This window comes from Aspergillus wentii, assembly GCF_001890725.1.
Source record: "Aspergillus wentii DTO 134E9 unplaced genomic scaffold ASPWEscaffold_4, whole genome shotgun sequence".
Lineage (NCBI taxonomy): Eukaryota > Fungi > Ascomycota > Eurotiomycetes > Eurotiales > Aspergillaceae > Aspergillus > Aspergillus wentii.
Window position 1 is genome coordinate 2,496,826 of NW_024467835.1, and position 17,244 is coordinate 2,514,069.

Sequence of the window (17,244 nt, forward strand, 5' to 3'; positions counted from 1 at the left end):
TGTTGAGAAAGATTTATTCGACGAGGGCGGATATTCAGTGTGGTGAGTGTGCGATGGCGACACTATCCCTCTTCGGGAATGGTGCGCTTCGGCTAGGGCTTTTTTGGTTTGTTTACATCGGCGATCACATGAGCGGGCGCCGGGAGACGCGCCTCTGTATGGCAGTGCGGAGGGAACGGCTCGCCCTGATCATGTTTATACCTGTCGCAATTCAATACACATGAAGATATTATTGCTGATCATTTAATTTCCGGTGCTTTGAATCTGGCACTTTTCTTGTCTATGCTTCTCGCAGCCTGACCCATGGCGTCCAGAGGTGACTCCGCGGGGTCGCTCCGTCCGCGAGCTCGTCGCTCTATCGCTCACGTACCCCGATCAAAGTTGACGTCAGGAATCGACAAAGAGAACTCTACAACAGACATTGGCGCTATCTTACCTCTAGATGGTGATGCGAAACCGAAGGGCAAGGACAAGAAGTCCCGTAGCAAAAGTTTAGGACCTGGTGGTCTGGATGCGCTTCAGAACTCGAATGGCAACCGACGCAAGGTAATTAACTTCTTCAGCCCCACCATATTCCATTGATTAAAGCACAGGACCAAGCTGACTTGGTCGTTCTATCTTAGTCCTCGGCGGGTGCTATACCCCTCAAGTCAATCCTAAAACCTACAGTCCCTGTCTCTCCAGTCCGAAATATCCCGACCTTCGAGGAAACGCGCAGACGAACACCAGCCCGCAGTGTGCAACAGGATGGCGGCAATGATGAAAAGGCTGAGCAAGGGAAAGAGGGCATGTTGATAGACCTTGATACCCCGGGGCCCGCAGCCTCTAGCACCAACAATCATGCCACTCCATTCGATAGCTTCAATGCCTCATCTGCCCTTCGGGACGGAAAGGCCGTTGAGAAAGAGAAGAAAGATCGCGAGCGGAAAAGAATTCTTGAACAAAGGGAAGCGCGCCGAAAGTCAATGGGTCAGTTTCTATTCCCCACCTTTCAATCGTTCTCAAATAACTGATAATCTCCGAAGCAAACCGCCGTGTGTCCTTCGCCCCGGAGGCAACGTTACATACCTGGAACGTAGTGGAAATACCAGACGACTCAACTTCATCATCTACCTCCAACTCGACCCGTCGCGCATCCTCCCTCGCAAACCAGCAACCGGCACCTGAACAGAACGACCCTCCATCCTCCCCTGATGCCGGCGAAGAATCAGATATCACGTTTTCTCCAGTGAAGTACCAAGATTTGCAACAAATCAGGAACCAATCAGCATCTTCGAATTATGATAATGTCGGAGGCTCTCAAGAACTATCATCTAGTCCATTTAGTGGAAGCTCTGCAGGCAGTGATGATATCGGATTCCAAGGCCCTCCTGGAGACGAAGATGATGGGAACTCGTCAGGATCTGACACCAACTTTGACGGCGAAAGTACGGCGATGAGTATGGATGATATGACCGTTCAGTCAGCCGCCACAGCACAATCTGATGGGTCCAACTCCAGCACTAGCTCCAGTGCTCGACTAAATGAAGCTTTACGTCAAGCAGCCCAGGAAGCTGGAACTAAGGAAAATGGGTATGACGAGACTGGAGAAATGTCCATGGAGATCGCCGACCAGGAGATCACCGGTGCCTTCCAACCCTGGATCAAAAAAGGACAGAGGCAGAGCTTCGACTGGGGGGATATTAGTGCCTCGCACGACCAAGAAAATGTCGACCCATCTCAACCAAACTATCCGTCTCTTGAACAAGCCGACGATGACCAAGATGAAGATCTTAGCATGGATGTGACAAACGCCATCGGTGGCATACTCTCTAAACAAACGGGTCGACAGAGTGCTGTTTCTCGTAAGTCGATTGGCGAGGAAACGAACTACGATGACCAAACCATGGAATTTACGAATGCTATTGGGGGTATAGCGCAGTCAACATCCCCTGCAAAATCCATAGGAGCGGACAGCAACCCGAATGAGGATGAGGAGATGACCATGGAGTTTACGTCAGTTGTTGGCGGGGTTCTGAGTAAGAACTCTCAATCTCAAGTTCCCAACGAGGAAGAAGACGACGACGGCGACGACGAGGACGACCAAATGGAGTCCTTCACTCCTATCAGTAAGGACCGGAATTTCTCCGAATGGGATAATGAGGAGGATGTCGATGGCATGGATATGGAAATGACTGGGGCAGTTGGTGGCATACTCCCGCCAATCGAAGAGCGTACTGAACCTCAGGATGACGACCAGACTGCAGGCATGGATGTCACGACAGCCATGGGTAGGATTCTGCCGTCCGAACTTGAATCCGATGATAAAGACCAAGCAAAGAAGATGATGGAACTGGAGTCCGACTCTGGACAGTTGGGAAGTTCCCCTTTCCAAGAACAGGCCCAAAAGTCTCCGGCAAAGTCACCTGCGAAATCACCTGCGAGATCCCCAGAAAAATCACCATCAAAACCCCCAGCACCTGTTCATGTCGCTGCAGTTGCTTCTGAGAGTGGTAGTCCTAGCTTGGCAAGTGTGCGATCTCGGCCAGGGAGGCAAAGCTTAGGCCCAAGAAAATCAACTACACCAACTCCGATTCCAGCAGAGCAAGAATCACCTGCCAAGAAACAATCAACTCCCCCAAAGCAGATGACGCCCCAAGCTCAGCGACCCACCACGCCTGGGAAAACACCTCCTTCAAGCAATATAAGCTTCCGAGGGGCATCGCCCAAGAAGCTTTTTGAACCCGAGCTCAAGGAGTCTGCAAGTAAATACAAATCACCTGGTCGCAAGAGCCTTTTTGGACAAGATGCATCGACTGGGCAGTCAACCCCTTTGTTTGTTCTGCGACCCCACGGCAGAAGACGTTCCTCAGGTCTTGGAATTGACAAAGAAGGGCTCGGATCTCCCCGTGTAGCGGAAATGCTGGACAAAAGACGCTCTATTGGTGAAAATGCGCCGCAATTTGTTCCTCAGGAGCAACCAAAGCAGGGTGGTGTGCGCTTTGAAGATCCATTGAAGCTCCAGGAGGAGGTTGACTGCGAGCGTGAAGAAGAGGAATACCGGGAAGATGGGCATATACCACCGTATCCAAGTGAACGAGACGCTACATCTAATCTGAAGGATATGATCTCAAGCTTGACACCAAAGAAGAACAAGTTCCGCGGTCGGAAGAGCTTGCATGTTGGTGCCGCGAGGGGCTTGCTGGGTAAACGTCCAGTAGAGCTGGACCAGGACGACGACGAGGAGGAAGCTGATAATACACCCAAGCGTCTAAAGGGTCGCGAAGCCAGCCCTGTCAAGAATATCAGGCTTCCCGCACCGCCGACAGTCGATGAGACAGTTCGACGCTCGACACGCTCTCCCGCTCGTGGGCGTTTTGTCTCGTCGCCACTTAAAGCAAGTACTACTCCAACTCAGGAACCAAGAAGGTCTATCATGCCAAGCCCTATGAAGGATGGATCGGAATCCTTGAATCTCTCAGCCGAAACAGAACAAGCAGAGAAGGGAGAAAACGTTGAGACTGAGGATCAAGAATCCAAATTCCCGCCAATCCAATTGCAGGAGTTCTTGAATATGACCAACATTCATTTCATGGAACTCACCACAACGAAAAGACGACACACGATTGCACCAGGAAGTGCCAGCAAAAGAGCTGCCAGGCTTTCTGAGGAGATTAAACCAGCCACCTTTGATGATTGTGTTGCTGCTGGATTCTGTACGGTGCCTATGCTCGAGCTATATCAACACGTAAGTCGCCTTGTCCTTTTCATAGTGGATACATGTACTGATTGTATTTTAGTCTTGTCGGGAATTGAAATCCTATATCTCAGAGGGAAGACAGGTTATTCGATCTATTGAAACCGAAACCTATGCAGATAACCCACCATTATTCCGCGAATATGCCACGGCTCCTCCCGACATTCGTTTGCTGATGGACAATCAGTTCCGAAATGTCAAAACCCATGCCAGATTGCTCAGTAAAGCTACTTGGTATGAGTGGAGAATGAAGCTACTCGAGGGTCTGAAAGAGGGACTCAACCGACATGTTGAAGAAATGAAGGCTGATGATGATCTTCTCTCGAAGCATGAGGCGCTTCTCAACAGTGTTGTGCCTGCAATGGTTGAGAAACACTCTTCGCTTGGAGAGCAGGCTACGACGTTGCAGCAGTTGGCAGACGAGATGGAGAACTGCAATCAGGATGAACTGCGCAATGCGCGGGACAATCTCTCCAGCGTCGAAGATGAGATTGCATTAAAGAAAAAGCAACTCCAAGATATGCAAAGCGAGATCCAAGAAAAGTCTAACATTATCGAGGCTGGGGCAGAGCTCAAGGCAGACTTCACAACACAAATTCAGGAAGCCGAAAGAGTCAAGGAGGAATGTCGCGGTTGGAGTGCGAAAGAGATCAGTGAACTCAAGGGTGAGCAGACTTGCCTTTCTTTTAAACCGCTTTTGTTACTTATACTGATCTTTCCATAGACTCGGTTCTTAAGATCGAACGACAAACAGGCTGGTCCATCATATCTGCCAAGTCTTCACCGGAGTCTTTTGCTGGTCCGTTGTTGACGATGTCTTACCGCAGTCAACTTCAACTCATGTTCCATCCTGGGGCATTCTACCTCGAGAATTCTCCTAAGAAAACCGAGGCTGAGAATACGAACATGCCTCTTGAGTTGAGGTATGGTCCCCACAATGGGGACAAGAAGTCGACCATCTCGACACCAAATCTCTCTCCCATCGCCTCATTGGTCTTGAAAGCCCTGCAAAATCACATCGCCACTATCGATCAACCCAAAACGGCACCAAATCAACTGTTGCGCTTCATATCGGAAGCTTGGGACCTTGTGCTCAACCTTGAGGAAGAGGCCCGCATGCTGGAATTCTGTGGCGTGACCAAGTTGAAGTTCTCCGAGATGGACGACAAACCTTCTCTACGAGCTAGATGTACATTGCTTGGAAATGTTTCACCTGCATCTAGCAGAATACCGACTGTGAAGGGGTCTAAGAAAGTCGTTAACACAAGGAACAAGAGAATTGACGTGGATTTCGCCGTTAAGACGTGCATTGTACCTAGGGCCGGCGATGCCGATGCCAAAGAAATTGGCACTATGGACTTTGAAACCGAAGTGATTGCCAGCAAAGTCTACGGCTTTGGAAGTGGCAACGAAGCCGGCATTTCAGAGACTGAAATGCAGAATATTCTCCACAACGGACTTGAGGGCAACAAGTCCGCAGTGCAACTTGGAAATGGTGTTTGGAGCAAGGCTGTTCAAATGCTTACGGGAGCAGTTTTTTAAAATCTGCAGGGATACCAGGCGTCTGTTTATATTCAATTCTCGTCTTTCTTTCTACGCTACAATATTATTTGACGAATTCGGGCCAGGTGTTTCGGTTTCTTGATTCCCAACGGTACGGCCTCTTATTATTGTTTAACTGTCACTTGGTGTACCTGGTTTATTGTTACTCTTTTTTTCTGTTTGGAATTTCGAAGCTATGCAGATGTTTCATTTTCATATATTGCACATTTGAATATTATGAGCAAAAATGCGATATTCTTTTTTCGCTCTCTTAGTAAATATTTCGTTCCGTCGTTATCATCACATCATGCTCTGGCTCAAACCATCTTTATATACGGGGTACGCATATATAATTTAATCCTATAGTTTCATATCTGGGAGTGATAGTAGAACTGATCGGTTAAAAAGGCCCCATGAACATACCAGGCCACGACCACAGCGAAGAAGCATCATTCGACCCGGGATCCTGCCCTAGGTTCTGATTCTGGCTTTGATCCCCGAAAGGGAAGCCCATATCAACGGGGCCAGGGACCATGGATCCCATCGTTGTTATTAATGGGTCTTGCTCAAGGAGTCCATGCGTGATGAGACTGCCTAGAAACTGGCCGCCGAATTCCCAATCGGCTGTTACGGGGACTTGCCAGAGTTCCGGGGGTGTGGCTTCGGTGGGGGTGGTGTTTTCTGCGGTTGAAGAGAAGGTGGATCCGGGGAACATGGGATTGTATGATGAGGGTTGGTTGTTATAGCCTCGAGCGATGTGTCTGGTTGTAGGGTTGGATAGGTCTGCTGGGGTAGTAGCAGTGGTAGTGGTGGGTGGGTTTTGGAGGGCAGTGTTGTGGAGAGGACGGTTTGTAGATGAGGGGAGATCTTCCGAGGCGGTATCGGGGCTTTCGGGGACGAAGTAGCCTGATGAGTTGATGCGGGGAAGGCCCTCGAGGTGGGGGATGTCGAGACTGGCGGCGTGACCAGAATTTGAGGGGGAAGAGAGGGATTGGGATCTTCGGTTGGCCCCCAAAGAGTCTTTTGGGTTTGCTCGTTTCGAGAGGGCGCGAGGGGGCTTTTCGTTCGATGAATGAGAGTTCACACTGCTGTGACGAGTGATCGCCTTCTCGTCCCGCTCGAGGACTGACCTAGCGATGCGTTCGAAGTTGGCGCACATCCGGGCCATGAAGGTGGCATAATGACATGCTCCCTCGCCGGGGATGAGGGTTGCAAAGAATGTCGCGGCCATGTTCAGAGATTGAAGGTCTTCTCGGGCATTTGGATGTTTACTATCCCGCAGGATAGCCACGAATATCGTCATTACTGCTAGGAACACGTAATACAGGAGGGACCTGAGATAACTGTTAGTGATGAATGTCAACAATATTAACATGGAAGACTCACCAGATCCATGCAATATCTCCCCAAGGCATATTATTCACAAGCCTCAATGTGTCCCTGGCCGCTTGAACGCAGTACGCGTTGGAAATAGACGATTGTCTATTAAGCACCCTGGGATCAAAATGACACTCCAGTCCGGGCTGAGCATGGGTCGCATAGGCAAAGTTGATAATGAGAGGCATGCGGTGAATCATGATCAACGAATTGTAGTATACAAACTGCAAGCCTACTGATGCAAATCCCAGCAGAAAATCTTCACCAGCTCCTTTCTGTTTAACATGACTGTCAAAGGGACTGGTAACTCTCCAGTCTTCGAGTTCAGCGTGTAATTCCTCGACGATTCCAATGACATCCACAGGAGACTTATTGTGTAGAGCTTTGGCCGAATACAACTTGCCATATATCCGACTCTTGATGACCGTAAGGCGGCAGAGCTGGCGGAAAAAGGATGTGTTGTTTCCCACTGGACATCCATCAGCAGTATTATCTGTGGGAAGATCGACGTCAAAGTCGTCAGAATGTTGAGCTGGGGCATTTCCTGCTCGGATACATGTACTACAACGGGAGGATTGATTAGCTCAATGAATATGCCAAAAGAAAGAACTACTATACCTCTGGTCCATAATATAGGCGATCCAGAATACTCTCTTCCTCTGCTCCTGCTCCACAGCGGGGAGGTAGGGTCTTGGAATATTCCGATGAAGCCCCATCCTATGGCAGGACCTGATGGCAGCCGTCACGATAGGCAGTGCTGATTGAGTACCCGAGTTTCCTCGAAGGAAGAGCGCCATACCCAGAAGGGCCTGCACGCTCAAGAGATCGGTCCGTCGCATGGTTAATTCGGCATATACTGACATGGCGTTCTTGTAGTAGAGCCAGGCCCTTTCCCTATCTTTTTCGGGCTTAAGACTATTGGAAAACCGGTATTCGTACGCCAATGACAGTATGATGTTGATACTGGCCCAACGGGCAGCATCATTGCATGTCTGTTGCGTGTACTGCCATTCCACCAGCTGCATGAATGACTCTTCATGATAAACTGGAAACAAACGGTTCACTGTGCGAAAGTAATCCCGTAGGAGGGTGAAGACCTCTGCTCTGGGTGGTAATGGTTTGAAAACCTTGGAGGCAAACAAGTCATGAAACACATCGGGTCTCCAGTAATCCCATGGGCTATCATGCGCTGACTCGGAGAATAGCATTCTGAGAAAACTGACATCGCCTGTCTTGTCTTTAATCCATTCGATACCTTCCCTGGATAGTATTGACAAAAAGGATGATCGCCCTGGAGAGTCAGCACCCTTCTAACAAGAGGTAATAGTAAATTTTAACATACCATAGTATCTCGAGTCCTCCTTATCATTAAGCTTCAAAACCGGAACCTGTGCTATATCACTGTCACCGGGTATTGAATCCCTACGAGACGAGGCATTGGAATCCAACGAAGCGCATGAGTTTTGGCTTGAGTGACCGGGAGGCCGGGTTCTTGATGACCTTGACATACCCCCATTCCGGAAAGATCCGTTTGCTGGATAGTCAGTATCCTCATCATCTTGCTCATCTTCAACTTCGCTGTCGTTTTCTGACAGTTCGTCGTCATCATCAGTCAGTTCGCCTTGGCTAAGAATCTCGTCATCCAAGATACCAGCAGCTTTAAGCACAGCCTCTGCCTGTCTTAATCGTTCTTCCAGGTTCTTTATATATTGCGTCCTGGGGTATGCGGTTAACAACCATCAACGAAATATAATAAAAAAGCATTCTATACCCACCTTCTGGTATTCTCTTTCTTTTCCTTCCTAGTCGTGAATTTGCATCTGACATTCCGACGCAAACATTGGATACAAGCTGGATTGGATCCTTCAACCTCGCACTTGATCTTTTTCTTATAACACATCTCGCACGCCTATTGGAAACAAACAGACGTTTAACGTTTACTATGTCCGTTTCTTTTTTAAAAAGTTGTAGGATGGAACAATGAATATCTTACCAGTGGGTTACGTCTTTGAGGCATTGCATCATAGCCGTTGTCCGATCTGGCATTTTTCTTCTGTACGATGGAGCGGCCGTCCAGCGACCCCCACGGGGAAAATGCGGTGGAACGCTGCATGGTTTGGTTGTTCTGTTCCCCTCTTAGCCTAGGCAGTCGGTACTGCGGTCACCAACGGCAGACCGGCCCATGCCAAGCACCCTAATGAGATGGGATGGTGATGGGATCGAAGAAGGGGGTCTATTTTGTGTTGTTGAAGACCGAGGCGAGGCCAAGAGCGAGGGTGAGAGAGCGAGACTTGGAGATGGAGTGAAGTGGGTGATGGGCCTGGAGACCTGAGGCACTAAACTTCAGGCGCAAAAGGCAAATCCAACGTCCGCCAAAACGCCACGAGGACCAGAACGCGTGCTTTTGCTTAATATAGATCCAGGCACGTTTGAACAGTGATTAAGTTACCGTTATAGACGGTATTATGATTTAATGCAGCTAATAAATGGAGATAAAGTAAGGGTTTTCTTTTGCGAACCGCAGATGCCCATTATTAATTGGGAATATTTCTTGTCGGAACGTCGGCACTGATAACTTCCGTGCCGGCGTTGTTGGGACCGAGATGATGTACATAAATGGGTCTTCACTTCTCCATCGTTTATCCCTAGATTTAAACATTCTATCGCTCGATATTATGATTGTTTCATGATGTGTGGTGTCTTAGGGCCCATATGAGGCTATTACATTGGTACTAGAGAGCCCATACTCCGCCAAAAGTCACAGCGTTTTCCGCGTCCGCCCTCCCAGGAATACGCATCGGCCAGGTTGAATTTGGGCTGCATATCTGACCCCTTGTAAAGAGTGACGTTGTAATCTCGAGCAGGTATATCTTCAAATGGCGGAGCAGATCCAATGTCTGGGAGAAAAATGTCGACTGGATGACCACCGGTTTGATTCATATTCATAAGGGTCGACTCACGGAGGCTATACTCAGGCCATGCCTTCAAGACCTTTGCAACCTCGTCGGAAATGGTCGAGTTTATGAGCTTCCCGGGATTACCTGTGACGATGAAACTGTTTAAAAATGCTGAAAATTGATTCGTGTCAGCATCACTTCTTTGAGCAAGGCGCTATGCATATCGGTGTTATCTTACATCTCATGGCAACTTGAAACTCCGGCGACATTGTATCTGGAAGGGGGCCAAAATAGGCATTGACATCGGCACCATGCTCCGTCGGTAGAATCGAGTACTGGTAAAAGTGACTTGTCCTGTTTTCCTCGCTAAAACTTTCCGCCATCCAGTAAGCCGGGCAGACAAAGGTGACCTCTGAATAAAGATTCTACAAATGTCAGCATGATGAGAACGTGTTAATATGATAGCGTGTCTTACAAATGCCCTCTGCTGTTGACCACTTGCAAAGGCACTCATATTCAGCGCAGTCGGCTCTCCGGTCCCTGTAGTGGCAAAGCGAGTTGCGTTTTTGTCCACCGGATCAGTTGTAGATGGGTAGTGCAGCAGTGTTTTTTCAATTTCATCTTCCTTAAACTGCGGGAAAAGATATCGAATGAACCCCTCGAAGTCATCTTGTGTGTTGATGGTTGGTGGAGTGAACCGCGGGGCTTCATCAGCATTGTTCTACAGAGATTTAGTTCTGACCCTCTCAACATAACTTTGAGCACTCACCCCAACAAGCATCCTCTTGCCATTGACTTGTTTCTTCAAGAGCTGCTCGCTAGGTAACTCCTGGATAAGACTGTGATCGGTCACTGGGAGAAAAGCCCATTGTCCATAATTACCTGTGACACTGATGGTGTAACTAGCATTTTGCAGAGTTTCAGTATCTTTACCGACCAAACATTCAAAGATAGACGTGTTTGCAGGCTTATCATCAACGTCCTCAATACACCCAGCCGAAGCAGCAAGCTCGTGGTACAGCTTAGAGGGCACAGCTCCGGCATAGTCATGCTGCATCGGAAGATACGGACTTGCTGCGATGAGCTGATTGCAAATTAGCCTAAGTTATCTGAATCGCAAATTCATGTGCTTACATTTTGGAACAGGGATGTGCCCAACGTGCCACCGTATGCCATGGAAAGAAGCATCACCGACCCAGCACCTATGAACATCAGCATAAATCTACACCCGTGTATTCATCTCGGCTTACCGGCCGACTCCCCGAAAATAGTCACATTTGAAGGATCACCACCGAAAAGTTTGATGTACCGCTGCACCCACTGCAGAGCCAAAAGCTGATCATACAAACCGGCATTCGGAGTTCCAGATTGTTTCACTTCCTCTGATGAAAGGAAACCAAAAGCAGAAAGCTATGATGATTAGTATATTGTTTTCTTGGGCCCAAGTGATATTCTAGGGCTTACCCGATATTGGATAGAAACCGCAATGAACCTGTGCCCGGTCGTGTCTACCAAAGACTCCATTGGATACCCACTAGTAGACCCTTCTCCATAACCACCACCGTCTATATCACGAGAACATTAGAGCCCGCAATAACGGTGCATCATGTCGACTCACGAATCCAAACCAGAACAGGTAGGTTAGTTGCATTGCGCGGAGCCCAAACGTTGAGGAATAGGCAGTCCTCGCTTTGCGTTGAAGAGACTTCGAACGGGTTGTCACCTCTGTAATATACAGTTAGCCTATAATGATAATTTTATCTGCCGGGAACTAATCGCTTACATCGAGCCCAAAGGGCTTTGAGGACAGGCTTTCGAATAAGTATCGGCCTCGATCGGTTCATTTCGGTCTGACTTTGACTTGGGAGGGACAGGCTTCTGCCACCGGAGCTTGTTGATGGGGGCTTCAGCGAAACGGACCCTATATCACAACACACACCATGTCAGCGCAGCTCAATCAGGAATGGGGAAGCCAATTGCGAAGTGTATACCCAAGCCAAGAATTCAGCTCAGTCGTGCTGTTGTAGGAGCCTCGATAGCTGGCGTAGCCCAAGTCAACGTCGAGCGAGCCCGAGACGTGTTCCGCAACGAGATGCGCGTATGGGTTCTCAATCGCTGCCGATAACACTGGGAACACAGAAGCGAGGCAGATCGTCACTGCCATGGCCCAACAGGACCAAGATCGCTCTGGAATCATGGTGGGGTTACTGCGAACTCAGCAATGTTGGAAGGGGGAGGGGATTGATTGTCGGAGATGGTGGTTGTCGGGATTTGGTCTTGGGAAAATTCATGAATAATGCTGCACGAATGAGTTGGGGATCATATTTTTATCGATACGAGTATCCTTGGGCCCGGTGACATATGGCCAAGCCAGGTTATGACGGATTAGACGAACTATCCAACTACACAGGATCGAATGATGGGCCGTGCAGGGCACTTACATATCCACACTGGCTGTGCGGAATCCCCAAGATCATCGCTTGGAATTTATCGGACAATTACTACATCATTTGGAATTCCATGGCCTTACGGGGCAGATGCCATTATCGTGGAGATTGACTTGATTTATTTCGAGCATTTGGTCGGATTATGAAGGGTAGATTGAAAAAGAATGCTGTGTTCTGTTTTTTATGTCAACATCCCTTGCTTGTTTATTGGCATATCTGCCTGATCTTTAAGGCCATCAGCTGATCCCGATACATATATTGCATTGAGTATTTCTCCATGTGGGTTTTATTATTATCGAACATTGCATTATTTATTCTATGATTCCTTTTATTTTTGCTGGCTGTATTTATTGCTTCTTTGCTGGAATATTAAACAGAACTGACCCATCAAGGACAAGAGGCCTGACACTGCGGAATATTACCTTACCTCTGTGCTACTTTCAATCTCCAATGAAGAGCAAATTAGATTATATTAGATTATACAAGCTATTTCAGAGATTAGATGGATTATGCTTGCTGACAAATGGCACCGCATGGTCTGATCGCTATTCAGAAACCCCGCACCAAATTGCCTGCTAGATGATACTAAAATCGACAGGCATACTGTTTTCACCAGTTGCTCGAGACCAGCTACTAGAGTTCAGAACAAAGTAAACCCCATCTTTGAGAATCTATCATGCGTCCTGTTTCGGTGGGAATCCACTCCATCGGGGAGATGGGGTATGGGATTGCGATACTCCTCAAAGCTCATGGTTATCGGGTTCTCACGGTAGGGAGTGGGAGGAGGTATGTACTACAAAGTACCCGTCTTTATATCCATAGCTAATAAAGCCAAGTGAGCGTACTCTATCCCGGATTCGTTCCGCATCAATAGAGTCTCTATCATCGGACCAGGAACTGGTAATCCAGTCTGACTACCTACTGTCCATCGTGCCCCCTAGAGATGCACTAGCCACAGCTCGTCGAATTGCAGAAGTATGCAAGCTTCCCGACACAGAAGCGAAGCGACAAGGAATTGAAGACATTGACGGCCTGCCAACGAGACGCAAGCTGTACTATTTAGACCTCAATGCTACGCCCGCCCGTCTATCGGCCGAAGTGGGTTCTGTCTTCGTCGATGGTTCGCCCACGTCAGAGAGCCCGTCTGCGTTGTGCCACTTTCTAGATGGTGGGATCATCGGGCCACCTCCGTCACACAATGTACAAGACGGAAGCTGGAAGAAGCCCAGTCTAGTGGTATCCGGCAGCGTTGATCTCCCCTCTACATTTCCCCGGCTATCGGAGATACTGAATATGAAGCTTGTTTCGTCACAGATCGGGGCTGCATCCACGTTGAAGCTCTCAGTTGCGGCATTGACGAAGGGACTCACAGCGTTGTCTATCTTTTCGTTTTCAACGGCCCAGAAGGAGTCTCTTCTCCCCGAGTTGCTTGAACACCTCAAAGAGTACGCCCCTCATATTAGCGCGTGGGCGACTAAATCCGTGCCTGAAGCTGGTCCCAAGGCGTACCGATTCGTCGAAGAGATGCAGGGAATTGGTGAGATGTTCGATAGTGAAGGCAATTGGGACGGCCTTGGGGCGGGAGTGTATGGAAGCATCGCAGAGGTGTACCGGACCATCGCAGAGCAGACGGAACTTGGGAAAGCGGATAAGAGTCAAGGCCAGACGGTGGAAGAGATAGCCGAGACGATTGTGCGGAGGAAGAAGGCCGTGAAAGAAGAGTGATTGCTACAAGACGAGTCAGCTTGAGGAGGTGAAGAGTGAATCTCCCGACTGGTGGATTAGCTCAACCTAGGCCAGCCAAGGACTTTTGAATGACATATGTACCCCGTTTCGAATAGCTGGACATACGTATGTAGTGACCTGATCCGGATTTGATCGGCCAGCAGTTCTGCTGGGACGTTGACTCTTGACTCTCCCAAGTGACCATACCATTGCAGAGCTTCCCGCCGTGGAGCGCGGGGAACCACGAGGGCAGGAAAAAGAATATCAGTTACGTATCTATGGCTGTCCAGGTACGGATTTAAGGTGCCACCTTACGCCGGTTTTACTTCCGCAACGCCAAGCTTTCGCATCCTGGCCACTGGGAAGCTGGGCGGACAGCCCTGGCAGCGGTAACGGTAAGTAATCGGCCGTAATTTTGACTAACCCCGAGGCAATCCGCGTCATGCCTTTTCCACCGAACAATCGGACTTCATCCTGGACTTCTAATGAGCTCGATCATGTCATTTTGATTTATAAAAAAAATAAAGAAAATAAAGCGAAGGAGAACTGGACATGACTAGTTATATTAAGCAAGCCCGACTACTTTATAGCCAAATCTATTATTGTGAGAGGCTTTGACCCTCGTTTCATTTAAACTCCAACTCCCCTTCTCCCGTACCCGGTGGAGATCCCTTCCCTGGCCTTGCAGTGGAACTTCCCACCCTCCTATTCCCCTTTTCCGCAGGCGGAGATTCTTGCCTTGTGCTCTGAACGACAGCAGATATATGTGACTGGAGTCGTCTGCTAATCGACGCCCATCATCACCATCGATTATTCCATCTCCTTTTCTTCCTCCCCTCCTCCCATTTTAATTATATTGCCCCTCCATTGTCCCTCGGCCCAAAGCGGTGAGAACCGCTTCCCTGCAGAGCCGGCGACTGGCGAACCAGAGCGTGCGATCACGACATTTCTCCATTCTATCAGATCATCAACTAGCCTCGAGCGGGCATGAGACGATCACCACCAACGCCTGCGCTGCCTCGATTCCAGCCTGATGCTGTGATTCCCATTTCCTTCTCACTTTCTCCTGCCGGCAAGGTCTAGATACTGCTACTCTGCCTCCCCCCCCACCCATCAATCTCTTCCTTCGTACTTTGTTTGCGTACGTGGCTGGCCAATCCCGCGCTATGCGAATTCGATGGGGTGATTGCAGCACAGATATCTTAAGACAAGTCATCCAAACTTCGGCCTGTTAAATCTCTGTGTGCCTGTATTATTTCCGAACTTTCCCCTCTTCAGCTGATCTGGGGTCTGGAATAATTGGATAGTCGCTTTGGCTTGGACGTTTCCTGTCGATAGGCTCGACACTGCCCGGCTGCTTTCCCTAAAAAAAAAAAATTTAAAAAAAAGCCAGAGCAGAAAAATCGAAAAAAAGAAAAATCCCGGGCTGCATCTGTTTCTAATATATCTCGTTTTGCCCCCTTCCCCCTCTTGGAAAAGCCCATTATGTCAGACGAGCAGCAGCAGCGCCAGCAGCAGCTTTCTCGCCAGGCGGCTGCTAATATCGATCGGTTGGAAAACTTCAACTTCCTTCTCTCTCGACACGACCCTGCGATAGCCAAGAGTCGACAGTATTCATTCGACGCTGATTCTGCTGGTTTGGCCCCTTTTGCCAACGTGAGCATGGAGTACGATCAAACTGAGGGCATGGGCGGCCTGTCCGTCAGTTCGTACGATAGCATTGAGGATGAGCGCAGTCCCATCGATATCAGAGGATATCCGTATCATGGTAAGTCTGATCTTTTTATTTTTCTCTTCTATGACTCTCAATGATGCGTTATTTGCGCCATTTCCTTGTCTTCTGGTTCGTTTTCTGCCGCTGGTCATATGCAGATTGCATATGCACAGGCTGAGCTGTTCGCATCTCACGGGGACAGAAGCTGTCTTGTGCTTTCCGGGGAAGAAGCTTCTCATTTGCAATTTCTGGTTCATCTCTTGCAATCTAATCCAATCTTTGTTGGCTGTCATATTTATTTCCTTTTTTTCTCTCTTACTGCATACGGTTGCACCCACCCCCTTGTTTGCCCATTTTCGTGATCCCCCCGATTCCTGGATCGTGGTGGCTGCGATTTCCTCAGCAACCTGTGAAGCTGCAAAGCTGGGCTACCCCCTTTCAGCGAAATCCCCAGTGTCTTGTGTCATTTCCATCATTTTTCGCCTTTTTGGTGGATGATCTCATCCTGGTCTTGAAGGAGCTTTTTGGTACAGCGCTAGGGAGCACGCAATCCTGTACCCCAATGACAACGTCTGCAACCCTCCAGTTGCCCATCGCTTATCCGCGCTTCTTCCCTGGATCACCTGTCTATATTGTGTTCCTTTCTCCCTGAAGAGCAGTGAAGCTTTTGTTTTTTTTTTTTTATTCTCGTTATGTTCCTGCCTTTTCCATCTTACCTTTTGATCATTTCGGCCTCGAATATTTCGGGGCTCACATATCTCTTCAATTACTTACTTGTCCTCTAGCTGCAACCGGAGGAGACAAGTCTATCAACTACTCACTACCCGACCAAATGCTGTCATATCCCGCACACTCAGTATATCCTCCTATCCCTTACCCGGCCGATGAATACGGTCATGCACCGGGCGCACTTACGCCGTCGGATGTCTCATCCTCGATCTCACCACCCAACGGCCAGATTGGCAACACCAAATACAGCACCCAGATTTCTGGGGATCACATCGCCTCCGCTCTAGGCCAAGAAGAGCATGTCCGGGTCGCCGCCGAAGAAGATCGGCGACGACGGAACACGGCCGCCAGTGCCCGGTTCCGCATGAAGAAGAAGCAACGCGAACAGGTTCTTGAAAAAACCGTTCGCGAGACGACGGAGAAGAACGCCACCCTCGAAGCCCGCGTGGCCCAACTGGAGATGGAGAACAGGTGGTTGAAGAACCTCCTGACCGAGAAACACGATGCATCCGCCACAAGAATGGCTCCCCCAAGCGACAGCACGGCCTTGAATCAAAAAGGCAACGGTGGTGCCGGCGGGACGAAACATATTCAGCCAAAAAAGAAGGGCGTTGGAACCGACAATTAAAGAGCCAAATGAAAGTTCTCTGTCGATTTTTGTTCTCTTTTTTATCTACATATATCAGTCAAGGTTGGGTTGTTTGTTTGACCGTTTCATTACGGATTTGCCCGCGTGTTTCTTCTGTCTTATTTTTTCTGGCTTTGGGAGGCAACTCATCCATCCAAGGAAAGATTCATATGACGATGTAATGACCTTTTCTTTTTTGTGTTGATCGATATCGGCTTCGATATCTCCTGTTTGTTTTCCTTCTTCCTATTTCCTTTTCTTGTGTATTTCTTTAGGGCCATCTTCGCTTCTGGATTCTTTTTGCTTTTTATTTTTCTCTTTGCTTTATTGGGCGAGACGGAGGGCAATACTTTTCTACATATAGCCCACGGGTGTATAAGGGGGTTGATTTTTTGCTGATTTCTACTTGATGCCAAAGTAACTGCTGCTCATCTGTTTTTTTTTTTTTT

The 17,244-nt window shown here is 48.6% G+C and overlaps 5 protein-coding genes across 5 annotated transcripts; 3 read left to right on the plus strand and 2 right to left on the minus strand.

Moving 5' to 3' along the window:
* Nucleotides 1-303: 303 nt before the first annotated feature.
* Nucleotides 304-5,278, plus strand: ASPWEDRAFT_172392 (kinetochore-microtubule binding complex subunit SPC105; the record flags this gene model as incomplete). The annotated part of the gene is made up of 5 exons (XM_040830930.1): nt 304-546; nt 624-969; nt 1,026-3,727; nt 3,780-4,401; nt 4,461-5,278. The coding sequence occupies 5 exons, from the start codon at nt 304-306 to the stop codon at nt 5,276-5,278; spliced, it is 4,731 nt and encodes a 1,576-aa protein (XP_040689269.1).
* Nucleotides 5,279-5,678: 400 nt separating this feature from the next.
* ASPWEDRAFT_51597 (transcription factor domain-containing protein) lies at nt 5,679-8,768 on the minus strand (the record flags this gene model as incomplete). Its single annotated transcript, XM_040837620.1, has 6 exons — nt 5,679-6,612; nt 6,665-7,216; nt 7,274-7,946; nt 7,998-8,371; nt 8,431-8,564; nt 8,649-8,768. 6 exons carry the CDS (start codon nt 8,766-8,768, stop codon nt 5,679-5,681), a joined length of 2,787 nt encoding a protein of 928 aa, XP_040689270.1.
* A 608-nt stretch (nt 8,769-9,376) lies between these two features.
* Nucleotides 9,377-11,716, minus strand: ASPWEDRAFT_110676 (putative carboxylesterase; the record flags this gene model as incomplete). Its single annotated transcript, XM_040828198.1, has 10 exons — nt 9,377-9,723; nt 9,791-9,977; nt 10,028-10,273; nt 10,322-10,636; nt 10,687-10,754; nt 10,803-10,962; nt 11,017-11,117; nt 11,171-11,277; nt 11,336-11,473; nt 11,544-11,716. 10 exons carry the CDS (start codon nt 11,714-11,716, stop codon nt 9,377-9,379), a joined length of 1,842 nt encoding a protein of 613 aa, XP_040689271.1.
* A 959-nt stretch (nt 11,717-12,675) lies between these two features.
* ASPWEDRAFT_172394 (DUF1932 domain-containing protein) lies at nt 12,676-13,724 on the plus strand (the record flags this gene model as incomplete). Its single annotated transcript, XM_040830931.1, has 2 exons — nt 12,676-12,785; nt 12,836-13,724. 2 exons carry the CDS (start codon nt 12,676-12,678, stop codon nt 13,722-13,724), a joined length of 999 nt encoding a protein of 332 aa, XP_040689272.1.
* Nucleotides 13,725-15,209: 1,485 nt separating this feature from the next.
* Nucleotides 15,210-16,795, plus strand: ASPWEDRAFT_109455 (bZIP transcription factor; the record flags this gene model as incomplete). The annotated part of the gene is made up of 2 exons (XM_040828082.1): nt 15,210-15,492; nt 16,239-16,795. 2 exons carry the CDS (start codon nt 15,210-15,212, stop codon nt 16,793-16,795), a joined length of 840 nt encoding a protein of 279 aa, XP_040689273.1.
* Between the last annotated feature and the right edge of the window lie 449 nt (nt 16,796-17,244).